The sequence below is a fragment of the Mustelus asterias genome, chromosome 5 (assembly GCF_964213995.1).
Source record: "Mustelus asterias chromosome 5, sMusAst1.hap1.1, whole genome shotgun sequence".
In the NCBI taxonomy this organism is placed as follows: Eukaryota; Metazoa; Chordata; class Chondrichthyes; order Carcharhiniformes; family Triakidae; genus Mustelus; species Mustelus asterias.
The window spans coordinates 15,193,743-15,220,350 of NC_135805.1; the positions used below are offsets into that span (position 1 = coordinate 15,193,743).

Consider the following 26,608-nt stretch of genomic DNA (forward strand, 5'->3'; position numbering starts at 1 on the left):
CCCAGGCCCCGCCCTCAGCCCCAGGCCCCGCCATCAGCCCCGTGCTGCCGCACAGCAGGGCCGCTGTTCACTCAGTGACTCGGGCCGGGTCGCGAGTTTGTTGGGTAAGATTTCAAAGCTGCGGCTGGAAGCGGGCGGTGTGGCATCTGTCCGAGATGTTCTGCTGTCCAGCGGGCCTGAATTCGTGTGGGAGCCAGTCTTGTGTAGCAGGGTCATATGGACTCCAAGCACTAACTCTGCTTCTCTCTGTCCGCACAGGCCAGGCCTGCTGGGTTTATCCAGCTTTTCCTGATTTTATTTCCCATTTCCAGCATCCACAGTGTCTTGCTGCTAGCCAAGTTATCCACTGTTCTGGTTGCTCAGTGGAGGAGCGTGGATTCACTGGCACCAGAAGTAGGAATAGATTTATTATTGTCAAATGTATTAACATACAGTGAAAAGGATTGTTTCCTGCTCATTATACAGACAAAGCATACCGTTCATAGAGAAGGAAAGGAGAGAGTGCAGAATGTAGTGTTACAGTCATAGCTAGGGTGTAGAGAAAGATCAACTTAATGCAAGGTAGGTCCATTCAAAAGTCTTGACAGCAGCAGTGAACCAGATGTACGAAGCAAGTTTTTTACACAGGGTGGTGGGTGCCTGGAACTCGCTGCGGCGGGGGGGGGAGGTAGTGGAAGCAGATACCATAGTGACTTTTCAGGGCGTTTGGACAAATACATGAATAGGAATAGAGGAATATGGTCCGTGGAAGGGTAGGGGTTTTTAGTTCAGTCGGGCAGCATAGTCAGTGCAGACTTGGAGGGCCGAAGGGCCTGTTCCTGTGCTGAAATTTTCTTTGTTCTTTGAAGATGTTCTTGAGTCGGTTGGTACGTGATCTCAGGCTTTTGTATCTTTTTCCCGATGAAAGAAGGTGGAAGAGAGAATGTCCGGGGTGCGTGGGGTCCTTAATTATGCTGGCTGCTTTTCTGAGGCAGCGGGAAGTGTAGATGGAGTCAATTAATGGGAGGCTGGTTTGAGTGATGGACTGGGCTTCGTTCACACTTTGTATTTACTTGCGGTCTTGGGCAGAGCAGGAGCTGTGATACAACCAGAAAGAATGCTTTCCATAGCTTGATGAGGCCACACCTGGGGGAAGTGTCCACAGATGTGTTCTTGCCGAAATAAAAGTATGCTTGTCCTAGAGGGAGCGCAATGACCGATTTCCCTGGAGATTAGAAGAACGAGATGTGTTCTCAAGTTTCTCTCATAAGGGAATAAGGAAGCATGAGTTCTTAGGGGATTTACTGTGAAAATATTTCCCCTGGCTGGGGGAATTCAAAACTAAGGATCAGTCTTAAAATAAGGGGCTGGTTATTTAGGGTTAAACGAGGAGAAATACCTTCACGCAAGGTTTACGAGCCAGTGGATATTTAGTCATTAACTATATTCAAGATAGAGGTCAATGCATCTTTTAGATACAAAGGAAAATTGAAAGGTATGGGAATGACGCAGGAAGGTGTAGCTGAGGTAGACAATCAGCCTGGTCTACTGCTCTTGTTTTTCCTGAAGAGTGGATGTTAGAATTTATTGGATGGCATGTGGGGTGAGGAAAGGTGGCTTTGCCTGAATAGCCTGCTCAAAACTCACTAGCCATACCTTCATCTGTGAAGATATACCGGAGGGAAACTCGTTCCTATTTAACTATAATCCCATATTTGCTGGTGTCCTTTAGGGGAAGAAAAAGCAAATCCAATTCACTCTCTTGATTCGTCACCAGTGGGACTTGAGTGCATATCCAGCAATGAGGACAGGATGAAATCAAACCAAATTCTGATCCATTTGGAGTGGTCAGGTGAAATCTCCTCAGTGGAGGACACCTCCGAAACTGAAAAGTTAGGAGAAGAAATATTAAATTAAGGAATGGTTGGCTGATGCCAAGTTTGGATTTGAAAACGTGGATTGTAGAAGGGAGGAAAGATTAGCATAGAGTACCAACAGCTTGTGAACATTTCAGGCCCTTCATCAGATTAAGGGACATCATCGACCCAAAACGTTATCTTTAAGTTTATTTATTAATGTCACAAGTAGGCATCCATTACACTGCTGCCTCACAGCGCCAGGGACCGGGTTTGATTTCCGGCTTGGGTCACTGTCTGTGCGGAGTCTGCACATTCTCCCCATGTCTGTGTGGGTTTCCTCCAGGTGTAATGAAGTTACTGTGAAAATCCCCTAGTCGCCACACTCTGGCGCCTGTTCGGGTTCACTGAGGGAGAATTTAGCGTGGCCAATGCGCCTGACCAGCACGTCTTTGGACTGTGGAAGGAAACCGGGGCACCCGGAGGGCAGACATGGGGAGAACATGCAGACTCTGCACAGACAGTGATCCAAGCTAGGAATCGAACCCGGTCCCTGTGAGGCAGCAGTGCTAACCACCCTGCCGCCCCTATCTTTTTTTTCTCCATGGAAGCTGCCTGAACTGCTGAGTGTTTCCAGCATTTTCTGTTATTTTAGATTTTAAGAATCTGCAGTATTTTGCTTATGTCCCAAAATTTAATTTATTGCCGTTGTCTCAAATTAACAGTATTATTTCACTATTAACGATGGAGATGGAGGTATCAGCTTGATTTACAAATTTGAAGATGATACTAAGATCTGTGTGAATGTTAGGTTTATAAATGTTTGATGACTTTGTGCTGATAGTGTGTGAGGAGAATGCGCTCATGACTGGCAAATGATGTTTAACTTAGATAAATGCAGTATTATGCATGTGGGCAGCAAGGAATGCTTAACATTCATCCACCACAAAGCATTAATGAAAATTCAGGAAGAAAGAGAACTTTTTATTCATTCGTGGGATGTGTGAGTCACTGGCTGGGCCAGCATTTCTTCCACACTCCTAATTGTCCTTGGAAAGATTGTGGTGAGCTGCTTTCTTGAACCGCAGCGCTTCATGTGGGGTAGGAACACCCACAGTGCTGTTAGGGAGGGAGTTCCGTGATATTGACCCAGGATTTTAATTCTGGGCATTCTAATGAGTACATTAGGGGCGGCATGGTGGCGCAGTAGTTAGCATTGCTGCCTCACAGTGCCAGGGACCCGGGTTCGATTACGGCCTCAGGTCCCTGTCTGTGTGGAGTTTGCACATTCTCCCCGTGCCTGTGTGGGTTTCCTCCAAGTGTTCTCGTTTCCTCCCTCAGTCCAAAGATGTGTGGGTTAGGTGCATTGGCCGTGCTAAATTACCCCTTAGTGTCAGGGGGACTAGCAGGGTAAATGCTTGGGGTTATGGGGATGGTGTGTGGGTGGGATTGTGGTCGGTGCAGACTCGATGGGCCGAATGGCCTCCTTCTGCACTGTAGGATTTTATCTCCAAAGGTACATAACCAATGCCATGAAGTGATAATTAGAGCCTGCAGAGTGTTGGGTGCTTCATATGGTGGGAAATCAATTATAAGATGAGGCACATTATTTTGTCCTTGGGCAAGACTTTGGTCAGGGTTTACTTTGTACAGTTCTTGTCCCTCCTTGGGTGGGGCAGGGTGATATTGAGGCTTTGGAAGGGGTGCAGATAATGCCAACTAGACTAATTTCCAGCAAAAAGCACTTTATTAATCAAGGTGGATTAAAAGAGATGGGATCTGCATTTTAGAGACGATTGAGGTTGATAAGATAATGAAGGAAGTAGATTGTATTTCAGTTGACAGTTTGTTCCAATTAAAAGTTAAAGTTTATTTATTAGTCACAAGTAAGCTTTCATCAACACTGCAATGAAGTTACTGTGAAAATCCCCTAGTCGCCACACTCCGGCACCTGTTCAGGTACACCGAGGGAGAATTTAGCATGGCCAATGATCCTAACCAGCACATCTTTCAGACTGTGTGAGGAAACCAGAGAAAACCCACGCAGACACAGGAGAACGTGCAAACTCTGCACAGACAGTGACCCGAGCTGGGAATCGAACCCATGTCCCTGGCGCTGTGAGGCAGCAGTGCTAACCACTGTGCCGCCTGAGTGGGGCGGCGGGGTCACAATTTTAAGTTGTGTAAGGCCAGATCGAGGTTAGGTGTCTGGAAGTGGTTCATCCAGGTGATTAAGGCGCTTTCCATCATACTCTTGACTTTTGCCTTGTAGATGATTGAAAGGCTTTGGGGAATCAGGAGGTGAGTCACTTGCAGACACCCCAGCCTCTGACCCCACTTTTAGCTGCAGTGTTTATCTGGCTGGTCCAGTTCAGTTTCTGGCCAGTGGTGATTTTCCCAGGCTGTTAAGGGTGGTGGGTTCAGTGATGAGAATACAGTTGAATGACAAGTAGGAAGATGGTTAGCTTCACTCCTGCTTTGAAATGGTCATTACCTAGCATTAGTGTGGCTTAGATGTCCCATAACGCTCATCAGCTCAAGCGGAACATTGCCCAGGCTTTGCTGCATATCAGCAGCATTATCTTTGTTGTATAACCATCATCTGATCCTTGAATTGTTACTCAGTGGTGGGCTGGGATTGGCTAGCCCCAGTCAGATGCAGTAGCAATTCTGCCGAAGATTACAGAGGGAGAGGAGATACTTGCCACCTGTGATCCTAGAGCCATCTTGATGCTGTTGGAATGTCCCTGATCAGTGTTATTCTGGCTGTGTTTATCAGTCACTAACATTACTTTCTTATTGAATTTTGCCATTTAGTATGTTTGGGGGAGATGAGAAGGACAAGCAGGCTATAGTTTAAGCAGACTTGACTATTATCTCTCTCTTGTAACTTTGCACTCATAGAATCCCTACAGGACAGAAGGAGGCCATTTGGCATATCGACACTGACATCAAATCAGTCTGGCCACTCACAACCAGCCAAATCTGATCCTGTGTCCCTGATGTGGTTGTTTGGGGGATTTAATCATAACAGGCTACAAGATGAAGGCATGTAAAATCGCCGGCACCAATGCATCCCTCCCCGATGAGCTCAATGCATTCTACGCTCATTTTGAGCAAGAGGTCAGTGAGAGCACGCCCTCCACCCCAGAAGCCTCAGATGAACCTGTATCCGAGGTCACCATTGCAGACGTCCAAGCAGCCTTCTCGAAGGTCAACCCACGGAAAGTGACTGGTCCAGATGGGGTACCCGGATGAGCACTCAGATCCTGGGTGGACCAGCTGGCAAGGGTGTTTGCAGACATCTTCAACCTCTCTTTACAACAATCTGAGGTCCCTATCTGCTTCAAGAAGACGACCATCATCCCAGTATCCAAAGAAAAGCCAAGCAGCGTGCCTTAACGACTATTGTCCGGTGGCTCTGGCATCCATCATTATGAAGTGCTTTAAAAGGTTAGTCATGGCACGAATCAATTCCAGCCTCCTGGACTACCCGGATCCACTACAGTTCACTTATCACCGCAACAGGTCCACAGCAGATGCCATTTCCCTGGTCCTACACTCAACCCTGGAACACCTAGATAACAAAGACACCTATGTCAGACTCCTATTTATCAACTACAGCTCAGCCTTCAATGCCATTATTCCGACAAAACCCATCTCCAAACTCCATGGCCTGGACCTCGGCTCCTCCCTCTACGACTAGATCCTGAACTTCCTAAGCCACAGACCACAATCAGTAAGGATAGACAACAGTACCTCCTCAACACCGGTGCCCCACAAGGCTGTGTTCTCAACCCTTTTACTATATTCCTTATACACCTATGACTGTGTGGCCAAATTCCCCTCCAATTCGATTTTCAAGTTTGCTGACGACACCACTGTAGTGGGTCGGATCTCAAACAATGACGAGACAGAGTACAGGAATGAGATAGAGAATCTGGTGAACTGGTGCAGCAACAATAATCTCTCCCTCAATGTCAATGAAACGAAGGAGATTGTCATCGACTTCAGGAAGTGTAATGGAGAACATGCCCCTGTCTACATCAACGGGAAGAAGTAGAAATGGTCGAAAGCTTCAAGTTTTTAGGCATCCGGATCACCAACCACCTGTCTTGATCCCCCCATGCCGACACTATAGTTAAGAAAGCTCACCAATGCCTCTACTTTCTCAGGAGGCTAAGGAAATTCGGCATGTCCACTACGACTCTCACCAATGTTTACAGATGCAGCATGGAAAGCATTCTTTTCTGGTTGTATCACAGCTTGGTATGGCTTCTGCTCTGCCCAAGACAGCAAGAAACTACAAAGGGTCATGAACAAGTCCAGTCCATTACTCAAACCAACCTCCCACCTATTGACACTGTCTACACTTCCCAGATATGTAGGCAGATTTTGGCAAGGTGTAAAAGTAACAGGGTTGTTGTAGTGGGAGATTTTAATTTCCCCTATATTGACTGGGACTCACTTAGTGCTAGGGGCATGGATGGGGCAGTTTGTAAGGAGCATCCAGGAGGGCTTCCTGAAATGGTATGTAGAGAGTCCAACTAGGGAAGGGGCCATACTGGACCTGGTATTGGGGAATGAGCCCGGCCAGGTGGTCGATGTTTCAGTAGGGGAGCAGTTGGGGAACAGTGACCACAATTCAGTAAGCTTTAAGGTACTGATGGATAAAGATAAGTGTAGTCCTCAAGTTAAGGTGCTAATTTGGGGGAAGGCTAATTACAACAATATTAGGCAGGGACTGAAGAATGTAGATTGGGGGCAGATGTTTGAGGGCAAATCAACATCTGGCATGTGGGAGGCTTTCAAGTGTAAGTTGATAGAGATTCAGAACTGGCACATTCCTGTAAGGATGAAGGATAAATATGGCAAGTTTTGGGAACCTTGGATAACGAGAGATATTGTGAGTCGAGTCAAAGAGAAAAAGGGAGCATTTGTCAAAGCTAGGAGGCTGGGAACTCACAAAGCAGGTGCGGAATACAAGGAAAGTGACTAGAATGCAAGGAAAGTGACTAGAATGGTTGACGAGGGAAGGGCTGTGGATGTCGTCTATATGGACTTTAGTAAAGCGTTTGACAAAGTCTCATGGTAGGTTGGTGCAAAAGGTTGGATCTCATGGGATAAAGGGGGAGGTGGCTAGATGGGTGGAGAACTGGCTTGGTCACGTTGTTTTGTTTCTTAAAGACTTGATTAGTTGTAAGTATTCGCATTCCAACCATTATTCATGTAAATTGAGTCTGTGTCTTTATATGCTCTGTTTGTGAACAGAATTCCCACTCACCTGAAGAAGGGGCTTGCAGCTCCGAAAGCTTGTGTGGCTTTTGCTACCAAATAAACCTGTTGGACTTTAACCTGGTGTTGTTAAACTTCTTACTTGGTCACAGAAGACAGAGGGTGGTAGTGGAAGGGTCTTTTTCCGGCTGGATGCCTGTGACTAGTGGTGTTTCGCAGGGCTCTGTATTGGGACCTCTGCTGTTTGTGATTTATATAAACGATCTGGAAGAAGGTGTAACGGGGGTGATCAGTAAGTTTGCGGACGACACGAAAATGGCTGGACTTGCAGATAGTGAGGAACGTTGTCAGAGGCTACAGAAGGATATAGAAATTTGGGCAAAGAAATGGCAGATGGAGTTCAGTCCAGATAAATGCGAAGTGATGCATTTTGGTAGAACTAACGTAGGGGGAGCTATACGATAAATGGCAGAACCATAAAGGGTGTAGATACACAGAGGGACCTGGGTGTGCAAGTCCACAGATTCTTGAAGGTGACGTCACAGGTGAAGGTAGTGAATAAGGCATACGGCATGCTTGCCTTTATAGGACGGGGCATAGAGTATAAAAGTTGGGGTCTGATGTTGCAGTTGTATAGAACGTTGGTTCGGCCACATTTGGAATACTACCCCCAGTTTTGGTCGCCGCACTACCAGAAGGACGTGGAGGCTTTAGAGAGAATGCAGAGGAGGTTTACCAGGATGTTGCCTGGTGTGGAAGGGCTTAGTTATGAGGAGAGATTGGGTAAACTGGGGTTGTTCTCACTGGAAAGATGGAGGATGAGGGGTGACCTAATAGAGGTGTATAAAATTATGAAAGGCATAGATGGGGTGAACGGTGGGAAGCTTTTTCCCAGGTCGGTGGTGACCTTCACGAGGGGTCATAGGTTCAAGGTGAGGAGGGGGAGGTTTAACACGGATATCAGAAGGACGTATTTTACACAGAGGGTGGTGGGGGCCTGGAATGCGCTGCCGGGCAAGGTGGTGGAGGTGAACATACTGGGAACGTTTAAGACTTATCTAGATAGCCACATGAACGGAGTGGGAATGGAGGGATACAAAAGAATGGTCTAGTTTGGACCAGGGAGCGGCGCGGGCTTGGAGGGCCGAAGGGCCTGTTCCTCTGCTGTATTGTTCTTTGTTCTTTGAAAGTAGAAAGAAACTTCAGCAAGGAGTAAGGAGGGCTCAAAGGGGTCATGAAAAAGCATTGACCAGCAGGATTAAGGAAAATCCTAAGGCTTTTTATACATATATAAAGAGCAGGAGGGTAGCCAGGGAGAGGGTTGGCCCACTCTAGGACAAGGGAGGGAATCTATGCGTGGAGCCAGAGGAAATGGGTGAGGTATTAAATGAGTACTTTGCATCAGTATTCACCAAAGAGAAGGACTTGGTGGATGATGAGTCTGGGAAAGGGTGTGTAGATAGTTTTGGGTCATGTTGAGATCAAAAAGGAGGTGGTATTGGGGTTCTTGAGAAACATTAAGACAAGTCCCCAGGGCCTGATGGGATATACCCCAGAGTACTGAGAGAGGCAAGGGAGAAAATTGCTGGGGCCTTGGAGAGAAATCTTTGTATTCTCACTGGCTACAGGGGAGGTCCCAGAGGATTGGAGAATTTTTTTTTTTTTTTTTTAAAGCCACAGCACAAACAGGCCCTTCGGCCCACAAGTTGCGCCGATCACATCCCCACCTCTAGGCCTATCTATAGCCCTCAATCCCATTAAATCCCATGTACTCATCCAGAAGTCTCTTAAAAGACCCCAACGAGTTTGCCTCCACCACCACCGACGCCAGCCGATTCCACTCACCCACCACCCTCTGAGTGAAAAACTTACCCCTGACATCTCCTCTGTACCTACCCCCCAGCACCTTAAACCTGTGTCCTCTCGTAGCAACCATTTCAGCCCTTGGAAATAGCCTCTGAGAGTCTACCCTATCCAGACCTCTCAACATCTTGTAAACCTCTATCAGGTCACCTCTCATCCTTCGTCTCTCCAGGGAGAAGAGACCAAGCTCCCTCAACCTATCCTCATAAGGCATGCCCCCCAATCCAGGCAACATCCTTGTAAATCTCCTCTGCACCCTTTCAATGGCTTCAACATCTTTCCTGTAATGAGGTGACCAGAACTGCGCGCAGTACTCCAAGTGGGGTCTAACCAGGGTCCTATAAAGCTGCAGCATTATCTCCCGACTCCTAAACTCAATCCCTCGATTAATGAAGGCTAGTACGCCGTACGCCTTCTTGACCGCATCCTCCACCTGCGAGGCCGATTTAAGAGTCCTATGGACCCGGACCCCAAGGTCCTTCTGATCCTCTACACTGCTAAGAATGGTACCCTTCATATTATACTGCTGCTTCATCCCATTGGATCTGCCAAAATGGATCACCGCACACTTATCCGGGTTGAAGTCCATCTGCCACTTCTCCGCCCAGTCTTGCATTCTATCTATGTCTCGCTGCAACTTCTGACATCCCTCCAAACTATCCACAACACCACCTACCTTGGTGTCGTCAGCAAACTTACCAACCCATCCCTCCACTTCCTCATCCAGGTCATTTATGAAAATGACAAACAGCAAGGGTCCCAGAACAGATCCCTGGGGCACTCCACTGGTCACTGACCTCCATGCAGAGAAAGACCCCTCCACAGCCACTCTCTGCCTTCTGCAGGCAAGCCAGTTCTGGATCCACAAGGCAACAGCCCCTTGGATCCCATGCCCTCTCACTTTCTCAAGAAGTCTTGCATGGGGGACCTTATCGAACGCCTTGCTGAAGTCCATATAGACCACATCCACCGCTCTTCCTTCGTCAATGTGTTTGGTCACATTTTCAAAGAACTCAACCAGGCTCGTAAGGCATGACCTGCCCTTGACAAAGCCGTGCTGACTACTTTTGATCATACTAAACTTCTCTAGATGATCATAAATCCTGTCTCTCAGGATCCTCTCCATCAACTTACCAACCACTGAGGTTAGACTCACCGGTCGGTAATTTCCCGGGCTGTCCCTGTTCCCTTTCTTGAATATAGGGACCACATCTGCAATCCTCCAATCCTCCGGAACCTCTCCCGTCTCCATCGACGATGCAAAGATCATCGCCAAAGGCTCCGCAATCTCCTCCCTCGCCTCCCACAGTAACCTGGGGTACATCCCATCCGGTCCCGGCGACTTACCAACCTTGATGCCATTCAATAGTTCCAACACATCCTCTTTCTTTATGTCCACATGCTCGATCCTTTCTGTCTACCGCAAACCAGCAGTACAACCACCCAGATCCCTTTCCACCGTGAATACCGAGGTAAAGTATTCATTAAGCAGCTCCGCCATTTCTAACGGTTCCGCACAAACTTTTCCCCCTTCACCTTTTAAGGGTCCTATGCCTTCACATCTCATCCTTTTACTCTTGACATATTTGTAGAAAGCCTTGGGATTCTCCTTAATCTTACCCGCCAAGGCCTTCTCATGACCCCTTCTTGCTCTCCTAATTTCCTTCTTAAGCTCCTTCCTACATCCCGTATACTCCTCTAAATCCTTAACACCTCCTAGCTCTCTGAACCTTCTGTACGCCTCTCTTTTCTTATTCACCAGGTTCATCACAACCTTCGTGCACCACGGTTCCCGTACCCTACCAACACCCCCCTGTCTCATCGGAACGTTGTCATGCAGAGCTCCAGACAAACATTCCTTGAAAATCCTCCACTTTCCTTCGGTACTTTTCCCCAAGAATGCCTCCTTCCAATTTACCCGTCTAATTTCCTCCCTGATGACACTGTATTTCCCTTTACTCCAGAGAAACACTTTCCTAGCCTGCCTGATCCTATCTCTTTCCAATGCTATCGTGAAGGAGATAGAATTATGATCGCTATCCCCAAGATGCTCACCCACCGAGAGATCCTCCACCTGTCCAGGTTCATTAGCCAGCACCAGATCAAGTACAGCCTCTCCTCTAGTAGGCTTATCCACATACTGTGTCAGGAAACTCTCCTGGACACACCTAACAAACTCCTCTCCATCCAAACCCCTAGCCCTAGGGATATTCCAATCTATGTTTGGGAAATTAAAATCTCCCATCACGACAACTCTGTTATTCCTACATCTCTCCAGGATCTGTTTCCCCATCTGCTCCTCAACATTTGGAGAATAGTCAATGTTGTTCCTTTGGAGGATTGGAGAATAGTCAATGTTGTTCCTTTGTTTAAGAAGGGTAGCAAGAATAATTCAGGTAATTACAGATCAGTGAGCCTTACATCAGTGGTACGAGAATTATTGGAAAGGATTCTTCGAGACAGGATTTATTCCCATTGGAAATAAGTGGACGTATTAGTGAGCGGCAACATGGTTTTGCGAAGGGGAGGTTGTGTCTTATGAGCTTGATCGAGTTTTTCGAGGAAGTGACGAAGATGATTGATGAGGGTAGGGCAGTGGATGTTGTCTACATGGACTTCAGTAAGGCCTTTGACAAGGTCCCTCATGGCAGACTGGTGCAGAAGGTGAAGTCGCATGGGATCAGAGGCGAGCTGGCAAGGTGGATGCAAAACTGGCTCGGTCAAAGAAGACAGAGGGTAGCAGTGGAAGGGTGCGTTTCTGAATGGAGGGCTGTGACAAGTGGTGTTCCTCGGGGATCAGTGCTGGGACCTTTGTTGTTTGTAATATATATAAATGACTTGGAAGAAAATGTAACTGGATTGATTAGTAAGTTTGCGGACGACACAAAGGTTGGTGGATTTGCGGATAGCGATGAGGACCATCAGAGGATACAGCAGGATATAGATCAGTTGGAGACTTGGGCAGAAAGATGGCAGATGGAGTTTAATCCGGACAAATCTGAGGTAATGCATTTTGGAAGGTCGAATACAGATAGGAAATATACAGTAAATGGCAGAACCCTTCAGAGTATTGATAGGCAAAGGGATCTGGGTGTACAGGTACACAAGTCACTGAAAGTGGCAATGCAGGTGGAGAAGGTAGTCAAGAAGGCATACGGCATGCTTGCCTTCATCAGCTGGGGCATTGAGTTTAAAAATTGGCAAGTCATGTTGCAGCTTTATAGAATCTTAGTTAGGCCGCACTTGGAATATAGTGTTCAATTCTGGTCACCACACTACCAGAAGGATGTGGAGGCTTTGGAGAGGATACAGATTTACCAGGATGTTGCCTGGTATGAAGCGCATTAGCTATGAGGAGAGGTTGGAGAAATTTGGTTTGTTCTCACTGGAGCGACGGAGGTTGAGGGGCGACCTGATAGAAGTCTACAAGATTGAGAGGCATGGACAGAGTGATAGTCAGAAGCTTTTTCCCAGGGTGGAAGAGTCAATTACTAGGGGGCACAGGTTTAAGGTGCGAGGGGCAAGGTTTAAAGGAGATGTACGAGGCAGATTTTTTACACACAGTAGTGGGTGCCTGGAACTCGTTGCCGGGGGAGGTAGTGGAAGCGGATACGGTAGTGACTTTTAAGGGGCGTCTTGACAAGTACATGAATAGGATGGGAATAGAGGGATATGGTCCCCGGAAGGGTAGGGGGTTTTAGTTCAGACGGGCAGCGTGGTTGCTGCAGGTTTGGAGGGCCGAAGGGCCTGTTCCTGTGCTGTAATTTTCTTTGTTCTTTGTTCCCAATGCCTCAGAAAAGCAGCCAGCATAATTAAGAACCCCACACACCCCGGACATCCTCTCTTCCACCTTCTCCCATTAGGAAAAAGATACAAAAGTCTGAGGTCACTTACCAACCGACTCAAGAACAGCTTCTTCCTTGCTGCTGTCAGACTTTTGAATGGACCTACCTTGCATTAAGTTGATCTTTCACTACACCCTGGCTATGACTGTAACACTCCATTCTGCTCTTATTTCCTTCTCTATGTAGAACATAGAACATAGAAAGCCACAGCACAAACAGGCCCTTCGGCCCACAAGTTGCGCCGATCACATCCCCACCTCTAGGCCTATCTATAGCCCTCAATCCCACTAAATCCCATGTACTCATCCAGAAGTCTCTTAAAAGACCCCAACGAGTTTGCCTCCACCACCACCGACGTCAGCCGATTCCATGTATGATATGCTTTGTCTGTATAGCGCGCAAGAAACAATACTTTTCACTGTACACTAATACATGTGACAAAAATAAATCAAATGTATTCAAATTAATTGCAAGAGAATTATTCTGCAATTGGAAAGTAAAATTCTAAGACGACTGAGGGGGATAGGTTGTTGGATCAGAGCATGAATATTTACTATAGACAGGAAGAATGAGTGGTCGTTTTGGTGAAACCCTAAGTTACTTGTGGTAAATATACTGCCCGTTATGGTACTGAGGCATACTCAATGGGAAGTCTCCACATCTAAAATTCATAGAATTCCTACAGTGCCGAAGGAAACCATTCGGCCCATCGAGTCTGCACCGACAACAGTCCCACCCAGGCCCATCCCCCTGACACCATGGGGCAAATTACCATGGCCAATCAACCTAACCTGCACATCTTTGGAATGATTGATAAAAAGAGAAAAAATACAATAAGTGAGTAAACTAGACAGAAATATAAAAGCAGTTTCTCAGTGTTTAGAAAGGGAGAGAGTAGTTGGAGTAAATGTTGATTGCTAAGGAGCTGGAACAAGAGACATTTTCATGGGGAAAGAAGAAATTCATTGAATAAATATTTTGTGTTTATCTTCACAGATAAGGAGGAGACACAAGCTGCATTCCAGAACTAGGCGGTAACCCAGCAGCTAAAAAAACTAAGGTAATTAGTACGAGCAGAAGAAATTATTGGAGAAACTTGAGGACTAAAATCTGACAAATCCCCAGGGTCTGATGGTCTCCATCCCAAGGTTCTAAAACAGATAGTTGCAGAGATAGTGGATGTGCTAGCTATGGTTTTCCAAAATTCTTTAGATTTCGGAATGGTCCTAAGTTGCCAAATGTAACACAGGGAATTCCAGGCCAGTTAGCCTGACACCAGTCAGTATGCAGATGCTATAGGAAACATAGAAACATGGGAGAAAGGAGCAGGAGGAGGCCATTTGGCCCTTCAAGCCTGCCCTGCCATTCATCAGCATCATGGCTGATCATTCAACTCAATAGCCTAATCCTGCTTTCTCCCCATAACCTTTGATCCCATTCGCCCCAAGTGCTATATCCAGCCGCCTCTTAAATACATTCAATGTTTTGGCATCAACGACTTCCTGTGGTAATGAATTCCACAGGCTCACCACTCTTTGGGTGAAGAAATGTCTCCTCATCTCCGTCCTAAATGGTCTGCCCCGAATCCTCAGACTAGGAAAGATAGAGGAGGTAAGAGAGGAGGAGGAGTTGCATTTTTTGATTAGGGAAAACATCACAGCAGTACTGAGAGGAGATATTTCTGAGGGTTTGCCCACTGAGTCTATATGGGTAGAAATTGGGAAATATGAAGGGGGAACTCACTTTGATAGGGTTGTACTATAGGCCCCAAATAGTCAGCAGGAAAGCAAATATGTAAGGATATTACAGATAGCTCCAAGAAAATTAGGATAGCAATAGTAGGGAATTTTAACTTTCCCAACATTGACTGTGACAGCCATAGTATTAAAGGGTTGGATGGAGAGAAATTGTTGAATGTATTCAGGAGGAATTTCTCATTCAGTGTGTGGATGGACTGACTAGAGAGGAGGCAGAACTTGACCTTTTGGGAAATAAGGAAGGGCAGGTGACAGAAGTGTTAGTGAGTCACTTTGGGACCAATGACCATAATTCCACTAGTTTTAAGATAGCTTTGGAAAATGATAGGTCTGGCCCAAAAGTTAAAATTCTAAATTGGGTCAAGGCCAATTTTGATGGTATCAGGCAGGAACTTTCAAAAGTTAATTGGGGGAGTCTGTGGGAAGGCAAAGGGATGTCTGGTAATTGGGAGGCTTTCAAAAGCGTGTTAACCAGGGTTCAGGGTAAGCACATTCTTAGAGTGAAGGGCAAGGCTGGTAGAAGTAGGGAACCGTGGATGACTCGAGATATTGAGGCCCTGATCAAGAAGAAGGAGGCACATAAAGAACAAAGAACAGTACAGCACAGGAAACAGGCCCTTCGGCCCTCCAAGCCTGTGCCGCTCCTTGGTCCAACTAGACCAATCGTTTGTATCCCTCCATTCCCAGGCTGCTCATGTGACTATCCAGGTAAGTCTTAAACGATGTCAGCATGCCTGCCTCCACCACCCTACTTGGCAGCGCATTCCAGGCCCCCACCACCCTCTGTGTAAAAAACATCCCTCTGATGTCTGAGTTATACTTTGCCCCTCTCAGCTTGAGCCCGTGACCCCTCGTGATCGTCACCTCCGACCTGGGAAAAAGCTTCCCACTGTTCACCCTATCTATCCCCTTCATAATCTTGTACACCTCTATTAGATCTCCCCTCATTCTCCGTCTTTCCAAGGAGAACAACCCCAGTCTACCCAATCTCTACTCATAGCTAAGACCCTTCATACCAGGCAACATCCTGATAAACCTTCTCTGCACTCTCTCTAACGCCTCCACGTCCTTCTGGTAGTGCGGCGACCAGAACTGGACGCAGTACTCCAAATGTGGCCTAACCAGCGTTCTATACAGCTGCATCATCAGACTCCAGCTTTTATACTCTATACCCCGTCCTATAAAGGCAAGCATACCATATGCCTTCTTCACCACCTTCTCCACCTGTGTTGCCACCTTCAAGGATTTGTGGACTTGCACACCTAGGTCCCTCTGTGTTTCTATACTCCTGATGACTCTGCCATTTATTGTATAACTCCTCCCTACATTATTTCTTCCAAAATGCATCACTTCGCATTTATCCGGATTAAACTCCATGACCTGCATAAGCAGCTGGGATCAAGTGAATCCCTTGAAGAGTAAAGAGGGTGTCGGAGTAGAGTTAAGAGAGGAATCAGGAGGGCAAAAAGGGGACATGCGATTGCTTTGGCAGAAAAGGCAAAGGAGAATCCAAAGAGCTTCTACAAATACATAAAGGGACAAAGATTAACTAGGGAGCGAGTCAGGCCTCTTAAGGATCAACAAAGTAATCTATGTGCTGAGCCACAAGAGATGGGTGAGATCCTAAATGAATATTTCTCATCAGTATTTATTATTGGGAAAGGCATGGATGTTAGGGAACTTGGGGAAATAGTGATGTCGTGAGTGTACATATAACAGAGAAGGAGGTGCTGGAAGTCGTAAAGCGCATCAAGGTAGATAAATCCCGGAACCTGATGAAGTTATCTCAGGAGGTTGTGGGAGGCCAGGGAAGAAATTGCGGGTCCCCTAGCAGAGATATTTGAATCATCGACAGCCACAGGTGAGGTGCCTGAAGATTGGAGGGTGGCAAATGTTGTGCCTTTATTTAAAAAGGGCTGCAGGCAAAAGCCTGGGAACTACAGGCCGGTGAGCCTCACATCTGCAGTTGGAAGTTGTTCTAAGGTATTCTGAGAGACAGGATCTACAGGCATTTAGAGATGCAAGGACTGATTAGGGACAATCGGCATGGCTTTGTGAGTGGAAAATCATGTCTCATGAATTTGATTGAGTTTTTGAAGGGGTCACCAAGAAAGTAGATGAGGGCAATGCAGTTGACGTTGTCTACATGAATTTTAGCAAGGCCTTTGACAAGGTACCGAATGATAGGTTGTTGCATAAGGTTAAAGCTCATGAGATCCAGGGTGAGGTAGCTAAATGGATACAAAATTGGCTTGATGACAGAAGACAGGTGGTTGTAGAGGGTTGTTTTTCAAACTGGAGGCCTGTGACTAGCGGTGTGCCTCAGGGATCAGTGCTGGGTCCACTGTTATTTGTCACTTCTATTAATGATTGGATGAGAATTTAAGAGGCATTGTTAGTAAGTTTGCAAATGACACGAAGATTGGTGGCAAAAAAGTCCCAGTCTATCTCGCGTCTCCTTATAACTCAAACTATCAAGTCCTGGTAGCATCCCAGTAAATCTTTTCTGCACTCTTTCTGGTCAAGAAGGAGAAGGAGGCACGTGACATGCACCAACCTTTGTGTCATCGTGGACAGTGAAGAAGGTTATTTAGGATTGGAACGGGATCTTGATCAATTGGGCCAGTGGGCTGACGAATGGCAGATGTAGTTTAATTTAGATAAATGCGAGGTGATACATTTTGGTAGATTGAACCAGGGCAGGACTTACTCAGTTAATGGTAGTGCAGCAGGGAGAGTTATAGAACAAAGGGATCTAAGAATACAGGTTCATAGCTCCTTGAAAGTGGAGTCACAGGTGGACAGAGTGGTGAAGAAGGCATTCGGCATGCATGGTTTCATTGGTCAGAATATTGAATACAGGAGTTGGGACGTCTTGTTGAAGTTGTACAAGACATTGGTAAGGCCACACTTGGAATACTGTGTACAGTTCTGGTCTCCCTGTTAAAGAAAGGATATTATTAAATTAGAAAGAGTGCAGAAAAGATTTGTTAGGATGCTACCAGGACTTGATGGTTTGAGTTATAAGGAGAGGCTGGATAACAACAAAGAACAAAGAAAATTACAGCACAGGAACAGGCCCTTCGGCCCTTCAAGCCTGCACCGATCATGCTGCCCGACTGAACTAAAACCCCTACCCTTCCGGGGACCATATCCCTCTATTCCCATCCTATTCATGTATTTGTCCAGACGCCCCTTAAAAGTCATTACCATATCCGCTTCCACTGCCTCCCCCGGCAATGAGTTCCAGGCACTTTTTTACCTGGAGCGTAGGAGGCTTAGGGGTGACCTTATAGAGGTCTATAAAATAATGAGGGACACAGATCAGCTAGATAGTTAACATCTTTTCCCAAAGGTAGGGGAGTCTAAAACTAGAGGGCTTAGGTTTAAAGAGAGGAGAGATACAAAAGAGTCCAAAGGGCATTTTGTTTCACACAGAGGGTGGTGAGTATCTGGAATGAGCTGCCAGAGGTAGTAGTAGAGGTGGGTACAATTTTCTTTCAAAAAGCATTTAGGCAGTTCCATGAGTATGATTGGTATAGAGGGATATGGGCCAAATGCAGACAATTGGAATTAGCTTAATGGTAAAAACTGGGCGGCATGGGCAAGTTGAGCTGAAGGTGACTCTGTCATTGGGAAAATGGTAGAATCTATTATTAAGGAAGTAATAACAATGCGCTTAGAAAAGCATATTATGGTTAGAGCAGGTCAACAAGATTTTAGAAAAGGGAAATCCTGTTTGGCAAATTTGTCAGACATTGTTGAAGATGTGACTAGTTGAATAAATAAAGGAAAATTAAAGGGGAATCAGTAAATTTAGTATGCCTGGATTTATTAAAGGTACGTGATATGGTGCCATAGAAAAAGTTAATCAGCAAGTTGCAGGGTTATGAAGATGGGGTCAATACAAAGGGGTAGAAGTTGGCTAATGGACAGGATACAGAGAGTAGGCATAAATGGAGTATTTTCAACTTGAGGCTGTGACTAATGAAGTGCCGTGACCTCAGCTATTTACAATTTAGGTGATGCGATGTAGAGTATTGAATATTGCTGTGATACAAAGCTAAATGGAAAGGTGAGCTGTGGGAAGGACACAGAGGCTGCAAAGAAATAGACAGGCTATGTGAGTGGGCAACAAAAAGGCCTATGGAGTATAATGTCTGAAGTTAATTACTTTAGTCATAAGAATAAAAAAGTGGAATATTTTTTTAAAGGTGTGAAACTTGTAAATATTGATGTCCAAAGGGACTTGGCCGCAAGGTGGCACAGTGGTTAGCGCTGCTGCCTCAGAGCGCCAGTGACCTGGGTTTGATTCCGGCCTTGGGTGACTGTGCGGAGTCTGCATGTTCTCCCCGTCTATGTGGGTTTCCTCTGGGTGCTCCGGTTTCCTTCCACAGTCCAAAAATGTGGAGGTTAGGTGGATTGGCCATGCTAAATTGCCTCTTAGTGTCCAAAGATGTGTGGGTTAGGTGGATTAGCCATGGTAAATACGTGGGGTTATGGGGATAGGGTGGGGGGTGCAGACTCAATGGACCATGTGGCCTCCTGCACTGTAGGGATTCTATGGTAGTCCAGAAAGTTTGCAGCAAGCAATTATGTTGTCCTTTATTGCAAGGGGATTGGAATGCAAAAATAAAAAGTCTTGCTACAATTGTGGAGGGATTTGATGAGAGAATCTCTGGAATATTGTGTGCAGTTTTTGTCTCCATACTTAAGGAAAGAAATGCTTGTGTTGGACGCAGTACAGCAAGGTTTCACTAATTGGTCCCTGGGATGAGATGGCTGTGTTATGATGAGAGACAGAGTAAATTGGGCTTGTATTCTCAGGAGTTTAGAAGAATGGAAGGTGATCTCATTGAAACATACAAGGTTCTTAAGGGGCTTGATAAAGTAGATACTGAGTGATTGTTTCTCCTGATTGGGAATCTCAAACAAGGGAGCATAGTCTCAGGATAATGGACTGATCATTTAGGACTGCGATGACGGGAAATTATTTCACTCGGAGACTTGTTCATCTTTGAATTTCCAAAGGGTTGTGGATGCTCCATCGCTGAATCCATTTGTAGCTGGAATAGACAGATTGTCGGTGTCTCAGGGAATCGAAGGATATGGGGAGGGGGTGGTAAAGTGGAGTTGAACTCTACAACCACCCATGATCATACTGAATGCAGAGCAGACTTGATGGTCAACTACCGTTCCTATTTCTAGAGTTCTATCAGTTGGCTGCAATATCCTTGGACTAAGATAGGGCTGGGTGGGGAAAATCGCATCCAGGATTGCTGTTGATGATAGCTATGTGCTGGATTGTGGATGTGGCATTCGGTGAGGGCAGGATTAGCCTTGGTTGTAATTCCCCTAGACCCACTGAATACAGTTAAGTGTACAAAGAGTCGCTACTGGAGGGTGTACACTATCAGGACAGAAGGTCAGAAAATTGGATGGAGGCAGCAGACAGCTTGACAACTGGATGCATGTGAGCTGCATAATCTGCTGGTTTCAGTGAGGTTTGATTTTTTTAAAAAGTGTCATTGAAGATTTTTCCATTTTATATAAATAAGAACAAAGAACAGTACAACACAGCCCACCAAGTCTGGTGACACAGATGCCTATCTAATCTAATATTTTCTTGCCTCTACGTGGTCCATATCCCTCTATTCCCTGCCTATTCATGAATCTATCCAGATGCCTCTTGAACGTTGTTATAGAATCTGCTTCCATCACCACCTCTGGCAGCGCGTTCCAGGCATTCACCACCCTCTGTGTGAAAAACGTGCCCCTTACATCTCTTTTAAACTTTCCCCCTCTCGCTCTCAACCTCTGCCCCTGAGTAATTGACCCTTTTTATCCTGCGGAAAAGACTCTCGACTATCCACTCTATCGAAGCCTGTCATAATCTTGTAAACCTCTATCAGGTCCCCCCTCACCCTCCGACGCTCCAATGAAAACAATCCAAGTTTGTTTAACCTTTCTTCATAGTCCATATCCTCCCAACCAGGCAACATCCTGGTAAATCTCTTCTGCACCCTTTCCAATGCATCAACATCCTTCCGATAGTGTGGTGACCAGAATTGTACACAATATCCAAATGCAGCCTAACCAAAGTCTTACACAGCTGCAACATGATTTTCCAATTCCTATACTCGACGCCCTGACTGATGAAGGCCAGCATGCCATATGCCTTCTAGACCACCTTGTCCACCTGAATTGCCACCTTCAGGAAGCTGTGGATCTGCATACCTAGATCCCTCTGTATGCTAATATTTCTAAAGGCTCGACCATTTACTGTATACTTTCCTTCTGCAGTAGACCTTTCAAATCGCATCACCTCACATTTGCCTCGGTTAAATTCCATCTGCCATCTGTTGGCCCAGGTCTCCCCCCAATTTATATCCTGCTGTATCCTCTGACAATCCTCCTCACTACCCCCAATTTTCGTATCGTCTGCAAATTTACTAATCAAACCACCTACATTTTCCTCCAAATCATATATATATATATATATATATATATATATACATATATATATAAAACAAACAACAGAGGCCCCAGCACTGATCCTTGTGGAACACCGCTTGTCATGGACCTCCAGTTAGAAAAGTACCCTTCTACTGTTACTCTCTGCTTTCTATGCCCGAGCCAGTTTTGTATCCATCTTACCAGCTCACCACATGACTTCACCTTCTATATCAGCCTGCCATGAAGAACTTTATCGAAGGCTTTACTAAAGTCCATGGAAACAACATCCACTGCCCTGCCCTAATCAATTTTTCTTGTCACTTCCTCAAAGAACTCAATCGAGTTTGTGAGACACGACCTCCCCTTCACAAAACCTTGCTTCCAAAATAATGCAACAAACTCTCAAAGTTTGAGCAAGATCATTTTCAAACAAATACATGTAGGAAGAGAGAGAAAAAAGAAAATTATTAACACAGTTGGTTCAAATTATTCATTGTATCCAGTGCCTCCCGCAACACCAGTAATAAAAGGATATATTGAAGGATGGGGGATATCAGGATAACCGAATACAGTCACAGTTGGCTCAGTGATGGGGGAGGCAATGGCCTAGTGGTATTATTGCTAAACCATAATCCAGCAACTCAGCTAATGTTCTGGGGACCTGGGTTCGAATCCCACCATGGCGGATGGTGGAATTTGAATTCAATAAAAACTATCCGGAATTAAGAATCTACTGATGACCATGAAACCATTGTCAGAAAAACCCATCTGGTTCACTAACGTCCTTTAGGGAAGGAAACCTGCTGTCCTTACCTGGACTGGTCTACATGTGACTCCAAAGCTACAGCAATGTGGTTGACTCTCAACTGCCCTCCAAGGGTAACTAGGGCTGGGCAATAAATGCTGGCCCAGCCAGCGATGCCCATGTCCCACGAATGAATAAAAGAAAGGTGGTGTTGCACAACCAAGCTCGCAGGATAAGATGGCAGAGCCACAAAGGTTCGATTTCTAATGAGGCAGTTAAAATGGGAACAGAACTAACAGCATTCATTAATGGAATAAGTGGGTGCAAAATTCTGAAATAATTTCAAATCGTGTTAGCCAATCTGAAAGGGATTTGGATAGAGAAATGATTTAATATGTTCCAGCAGCCTGCGTGCTATGTCTCAATGTAAATCTCAATGTTCTTGTCTCCAGGTTCCTTATGGCGCTGTTCAGGAAAAGCATTGTGCCATTGACTCGTACAGCAGAAGCAATGATCCGAATGTTCAGGTACTACACTTTTATATCGATCAATCCTGGGATTATTCCAGTTGACAACTTTCTGGGCTACTCTTTAACCTCCAAAGGGTTATTGCTGCTGCTTAAATTGGCCACCTTCCCTTGAAACCACATTTAAAATACGAATAGACTTTCATTGCTCACTTTCCTCAAAACATCACAGTATAATTCATGCACAGTGAATTGTTTAGGTGCAATTACTGCTGTTGTGCAGGTAAACGGCTATTTCCTGTACATCAAGATTCCACAAACACCAAAAGAAAGAAAAGTTTATTTATTCGTCACAAGTAAGGCTTACATTGATATTGCAATGAAGTTACTGTGAAATTCACCAAACCAATGATGTGATCGGCCAGTTAATTTATTTTATTCTGCTTTCCAGTAGAGCGCACAGATTTGATTTAGCAGATATTCTGAACAACAGCGTCTTTACCACTGCAGCACTCCCTCAGCGGGTTGGTTTAGCTCAGTTGGCTGGGCAGCTGGTTAGTGATACACAGTGATGCCAACAAACGCAGGTTCAATTCCCATACCGGCTGAAGTTATTCGTGAAGTCCCCCGTCTTCTCAACCTTACCCCTTGTCTGAGGTGTGGTGATCCTCGGGTTAAATCACCACTTGCCAACTCTCTCTGTCAAAGAGGGGAGCAGCCTATGGTCACCTGGGACTATGGCAACTTCACTCCCTCGGTGCTGTGTTAGTAAAGTTAAAGTAAAGTTTATTTATTAGTCACGAGTAAGCTTACATTAACACTGAAAATCCCCTAGTCCCCACAGTCCGGCGCCTGTTCGGGTACACTGAGGGAGAATTTACCATGGCTAATGCACGTCTTTCAGACTGTGGGAGCAAACCGGAGTACCTGGAGGAAACCCATGCAGACATGGGGAGAACGTGCAGACTCCACACAGACAGTGACCCAAGCGGGAATCGAACCCGGGTCCCTGGCGCTGTGAGGCAGCAGTGCTAACCACTGTGCCACTGTGTTAATGAGTCATTTTAAATTGTACGCTCACATTTTGGAGTGTGATTTGAACTCAAGTTTCCTTCATGAAGGTGAGACTGACCCAAGTTGATGCTATCACCTTTCTCCTATTCTGAAACTCTCCCTTCCTCCTGATGAGATTGGTTTAGCTCAGTGTCGCCCCCCCCATGGTGGAACAGCTGGTATAGAACCACTTTGTGTTGAGGATTGTGAACATAAAGAGCACATGAGCTCAGTTTATGACATTGTGCATAATGTTGGTCTGTATTGTCTCAATCTGATGCTGAGCGATACAGATCAGGGAGGCTAAATCATCAATCTCGGCTCTGTCCAGTGTTAGCCGGTCTCAGCCTAGATAACAGCACTGCAGGTTGAGGGAAACACAAAAAACAAATCAACTAGAATTACCGACTCCTAATCACTCTCGAGCCCTGCTGGAAACTGCAGGTATGTGGAGGTCATGTAAGGAGGATCAGGCTGGTCTGATACCATTTCCCACCACCATGACTCTTTCTCCCCCCACTGACCACCTTTGCCCCTGGAATCAAATAGTGTGAACTGGTGTATGAAAAATGGCCACTTGAATAACTTGCATGGAATTTACAACACTGGAACAGGCCATTCCGTTCAACGGGTGTCAATGTTTACGCTCTACATAAACCTATTCTCACCTTACTTCATCTAACCATATCAGCATTGCATTCTATTCCATTCTCCTTCATGTAGTCACCAAGCTTTCCCTTAAATACGTCTATACTATTTGCCTCAACCACTCCTTTGGGTTCTCTATTAAATTCATTAATGAATATCTGATATTTATGACCTCTAGTTTAGGTCTCGTGCACAAGTGGAAACATCTTGTCTACCCTATCAAACTCCTTCATAACTGTAAGGACCTCATTTAACTCATCTGTCAGCACGGAAAAGCTATACCTATGGAAATCATTTTCGACCTTTTAAAATTAAGGTTTATTTATTAGTGTCACAAGTAAGCTTACATTAACACAGCAATGAAGCTACTGTGAAAATCCTCGAGCCGCCACACACCAGCACCTGTTCGGGTTCACTGAAGGAGAATTGAGCATGTGGTCAATATACCTAACCAGCACGTCTTTCGGACTGTGGGGGGAAACCGGAGCACCCAGAGGAAACCTACGCAGATACGGGGAGAGCGTGCAAACTCCGCACAGACAGTAACCCAAGCCAAGAATTGAACCCGGGTCCCTGGCGCTGTGAGGCAGCAGTGCTAACCACTGTGCCATCGTGCCGCGTCGCACTATCCTTTTGTAAAATAGATCAGAATGGTTAACAGTACTTCAAGTGTGATCAAACCAAGGTTCTACACAAGTTTAACATTACCTTTCTGCTTTCCAATTTATCCCTCTATAAATGAAGCTTGGTTTCCTTGTCTTTTCTACCCTCATTGCTACACAGTGATTCCTGAATGTCGACTATGAAATAATGAGGGGCACAGATCAGCTAGATAGTCAATATATTTTCCCAAAGGTAGGGGAGTCTAAAACTAGAGGGCATAGGTTTAAGATGAGAGGGGAGAGATACAAAAGTGTCCAGAGGGGCAATTCTTTCACACGGAGAGTGGAGTGTCTGGAACAAGCTGCCAGAGGTAGTAGTAGGGGCGGGTACAATTTTGTCTTTTAAAAAGCATTTGGATAGTTACATGGGTACGATGGGCATAGAGGGATATGGGCCAAATGCGGGCAATTGGAATTAGCTTGGGGGTTTCAAAAAAAAAGGCGGCATGGACAAGTTGGGCCGAAGGGCCTGTTTCCATGCTGTAAACCTCTATGACTACAAGATTCCTTTGCTCCTCTACTTCACTTAAGGCACTTATTTTTGCAAAGAGTATAAGACCTCCTTATTCCTCTTAACGAAATGCACCACCTTCTACTTAGCTATTTTGAAACTGTTTTGTCATTTGCGCATCTATTCGACAAATTTATTAATGTCTCGTATTTACCCAGTGAGGCACAGGAGAATGACTGGCCTCCATCCTAAAGTAAGCAGGGTGAAAAGAGTAAGCTTGATGGGGTTGGGGAGCTTCACCCTGATGTTGGTGTGTATCTTTTCTAACAATATAAGAGAGGTTGTGTCAGCTTGGGCTGTTTTTGTTGGAGCAGAGAAGACTGAGGGGTGACCTGATCGAGGTGTACAAGATTATGAGGGGCATGGACAGAGTGGATAGGGAGCAGCTGTTCCCCTTAGTTGAAGGGTCAATCACAAGGGAACCTAGGTTCAAGGTGAGGGGCAGGAGGTTTAGGGGGGATTGAGGAAAAACGTTTTTACCCAGAGGGTGATGACGGTCTGGAATGCGCTGCCTGGGAGGGTGGTGGAGGCGGGATGCCTCACATCCTTTAAAAAGTACCTGGATGAGCACTTGGCACATCATAACATTCAGGGCTATGGGCAAGTGCTGGCAGATGGGATTAGGTGAGAGTTCAGGTGTTTCTAATGCGTCGATGTGGACTCGATGGGCTGAAGGGCCTCTTCTGTGCTGTATGTTTCTCTGATTCTATGAATTTAAAGCACCCTCATTCTCTCCTCATATTTCAGTTCATCATCAGCCTGTGAAGCCATACAGAAAATGACCAGAGTACGGGTGGTGGATAACAGTTCCCTTGGCAACACGCCGTATCATAGACCGCCCAAGTGCATTCATGTGTACACCAAAAATGGTATTGGCAAAGTGGGAGACAAAATCTTACTGGCAATCAAAGGGCAGAAGAAAAAGGCACTGATTGTGGGCCATCGGATGCCTGGCCCACGTATGACACCCAGATTCGACTCCAACAACGTGGTGCTTATTGAAGATAACGGGAACCCGACGGGGACACGCATCAAGGTGCCTATCCCAACCAGCCTGCGCCAGATGGAAGGCGATTATTCCAAAGTGTTGGCAATTGCTCAGAAATTTGTCTGATGGACCTGCTGAGTTACAGTGGGAATGATCTGGCAGCTCTATATGGAGTGAAACAACTGTCCCATGCAGGTCAAACATGGTTTCCATTGTAGGCATGGACATTTGATATTCCAGGCGGTAAAGTTGGTTCAGTTATATTGGCTGTATATCTATATTAAATCACTTGCCCTTGCTGTCTAAAGCTTTGTTTCTTGTTGTCATGTTATTTGCTCATGCTTTCGAGTCTAGTTTCCCATTGCAAATTGGGACAACACAATTTTCCATCCATATTTATCTCAGCTGTCCATATGTTCGTCGTAGGATCCCTACAGTGCAGAAGAGGCCTTTCGGCCCATTGAATCTGCACCGACTCTTCGACAGAGCATCCTATCCAGGCCCCCTCCCTACCCTATCCTTATAACCCCACACTTTTCTCAT

General features: G+C 45.7%; 1 protein-coding gene across 3 annotated transcripts; it reads left to right on the forward strand.

Moving 5' to 3' along the window:
• On the forward strand, positions 1 to 26,370 carry mrpl14 (mitochondrial ribosomal protein L14). Of its 3 annotated transcripts, none has more exons than XM_078212215.1 (4): positions 1 to 104; positions 259 to 393; positions 22,189 to 22,263; positions 25,825 to 26,370. In XM_078212215.1, exons 3-4 carry the CDS (start codon positions 22,196 to 22,198, stop codon positions 26,189 to 26,191), a joined length of 435 nt encoding a protein of 144 aa, XP_078068341.1. In that variant the 5' UTR covers positions 1 to 104; positions 259 to 393; positions 22,189 to 22,195; the 3' UTR covers positions 26,192 to 26,370. The 3 variants fall into 3 exon arrangements, with proteins under 3 accessions (XP_078068341.1, XP_078068340.1, XP_078068339.1); XM_078212213.1 differs by lacking the exon at positions 259 to 393 and adding an exon at positions 13,775 to 13,838 and having other exon boundaries at positions 11 to 104; XM_078212214.1 differs by lacking the exon at positions 259 to 393 and having other exon boundaries at positions 4 to 104.
• The last annotated feature ends 238 nt before the right edge of the window (positions 26,371 to 26,608 follow it).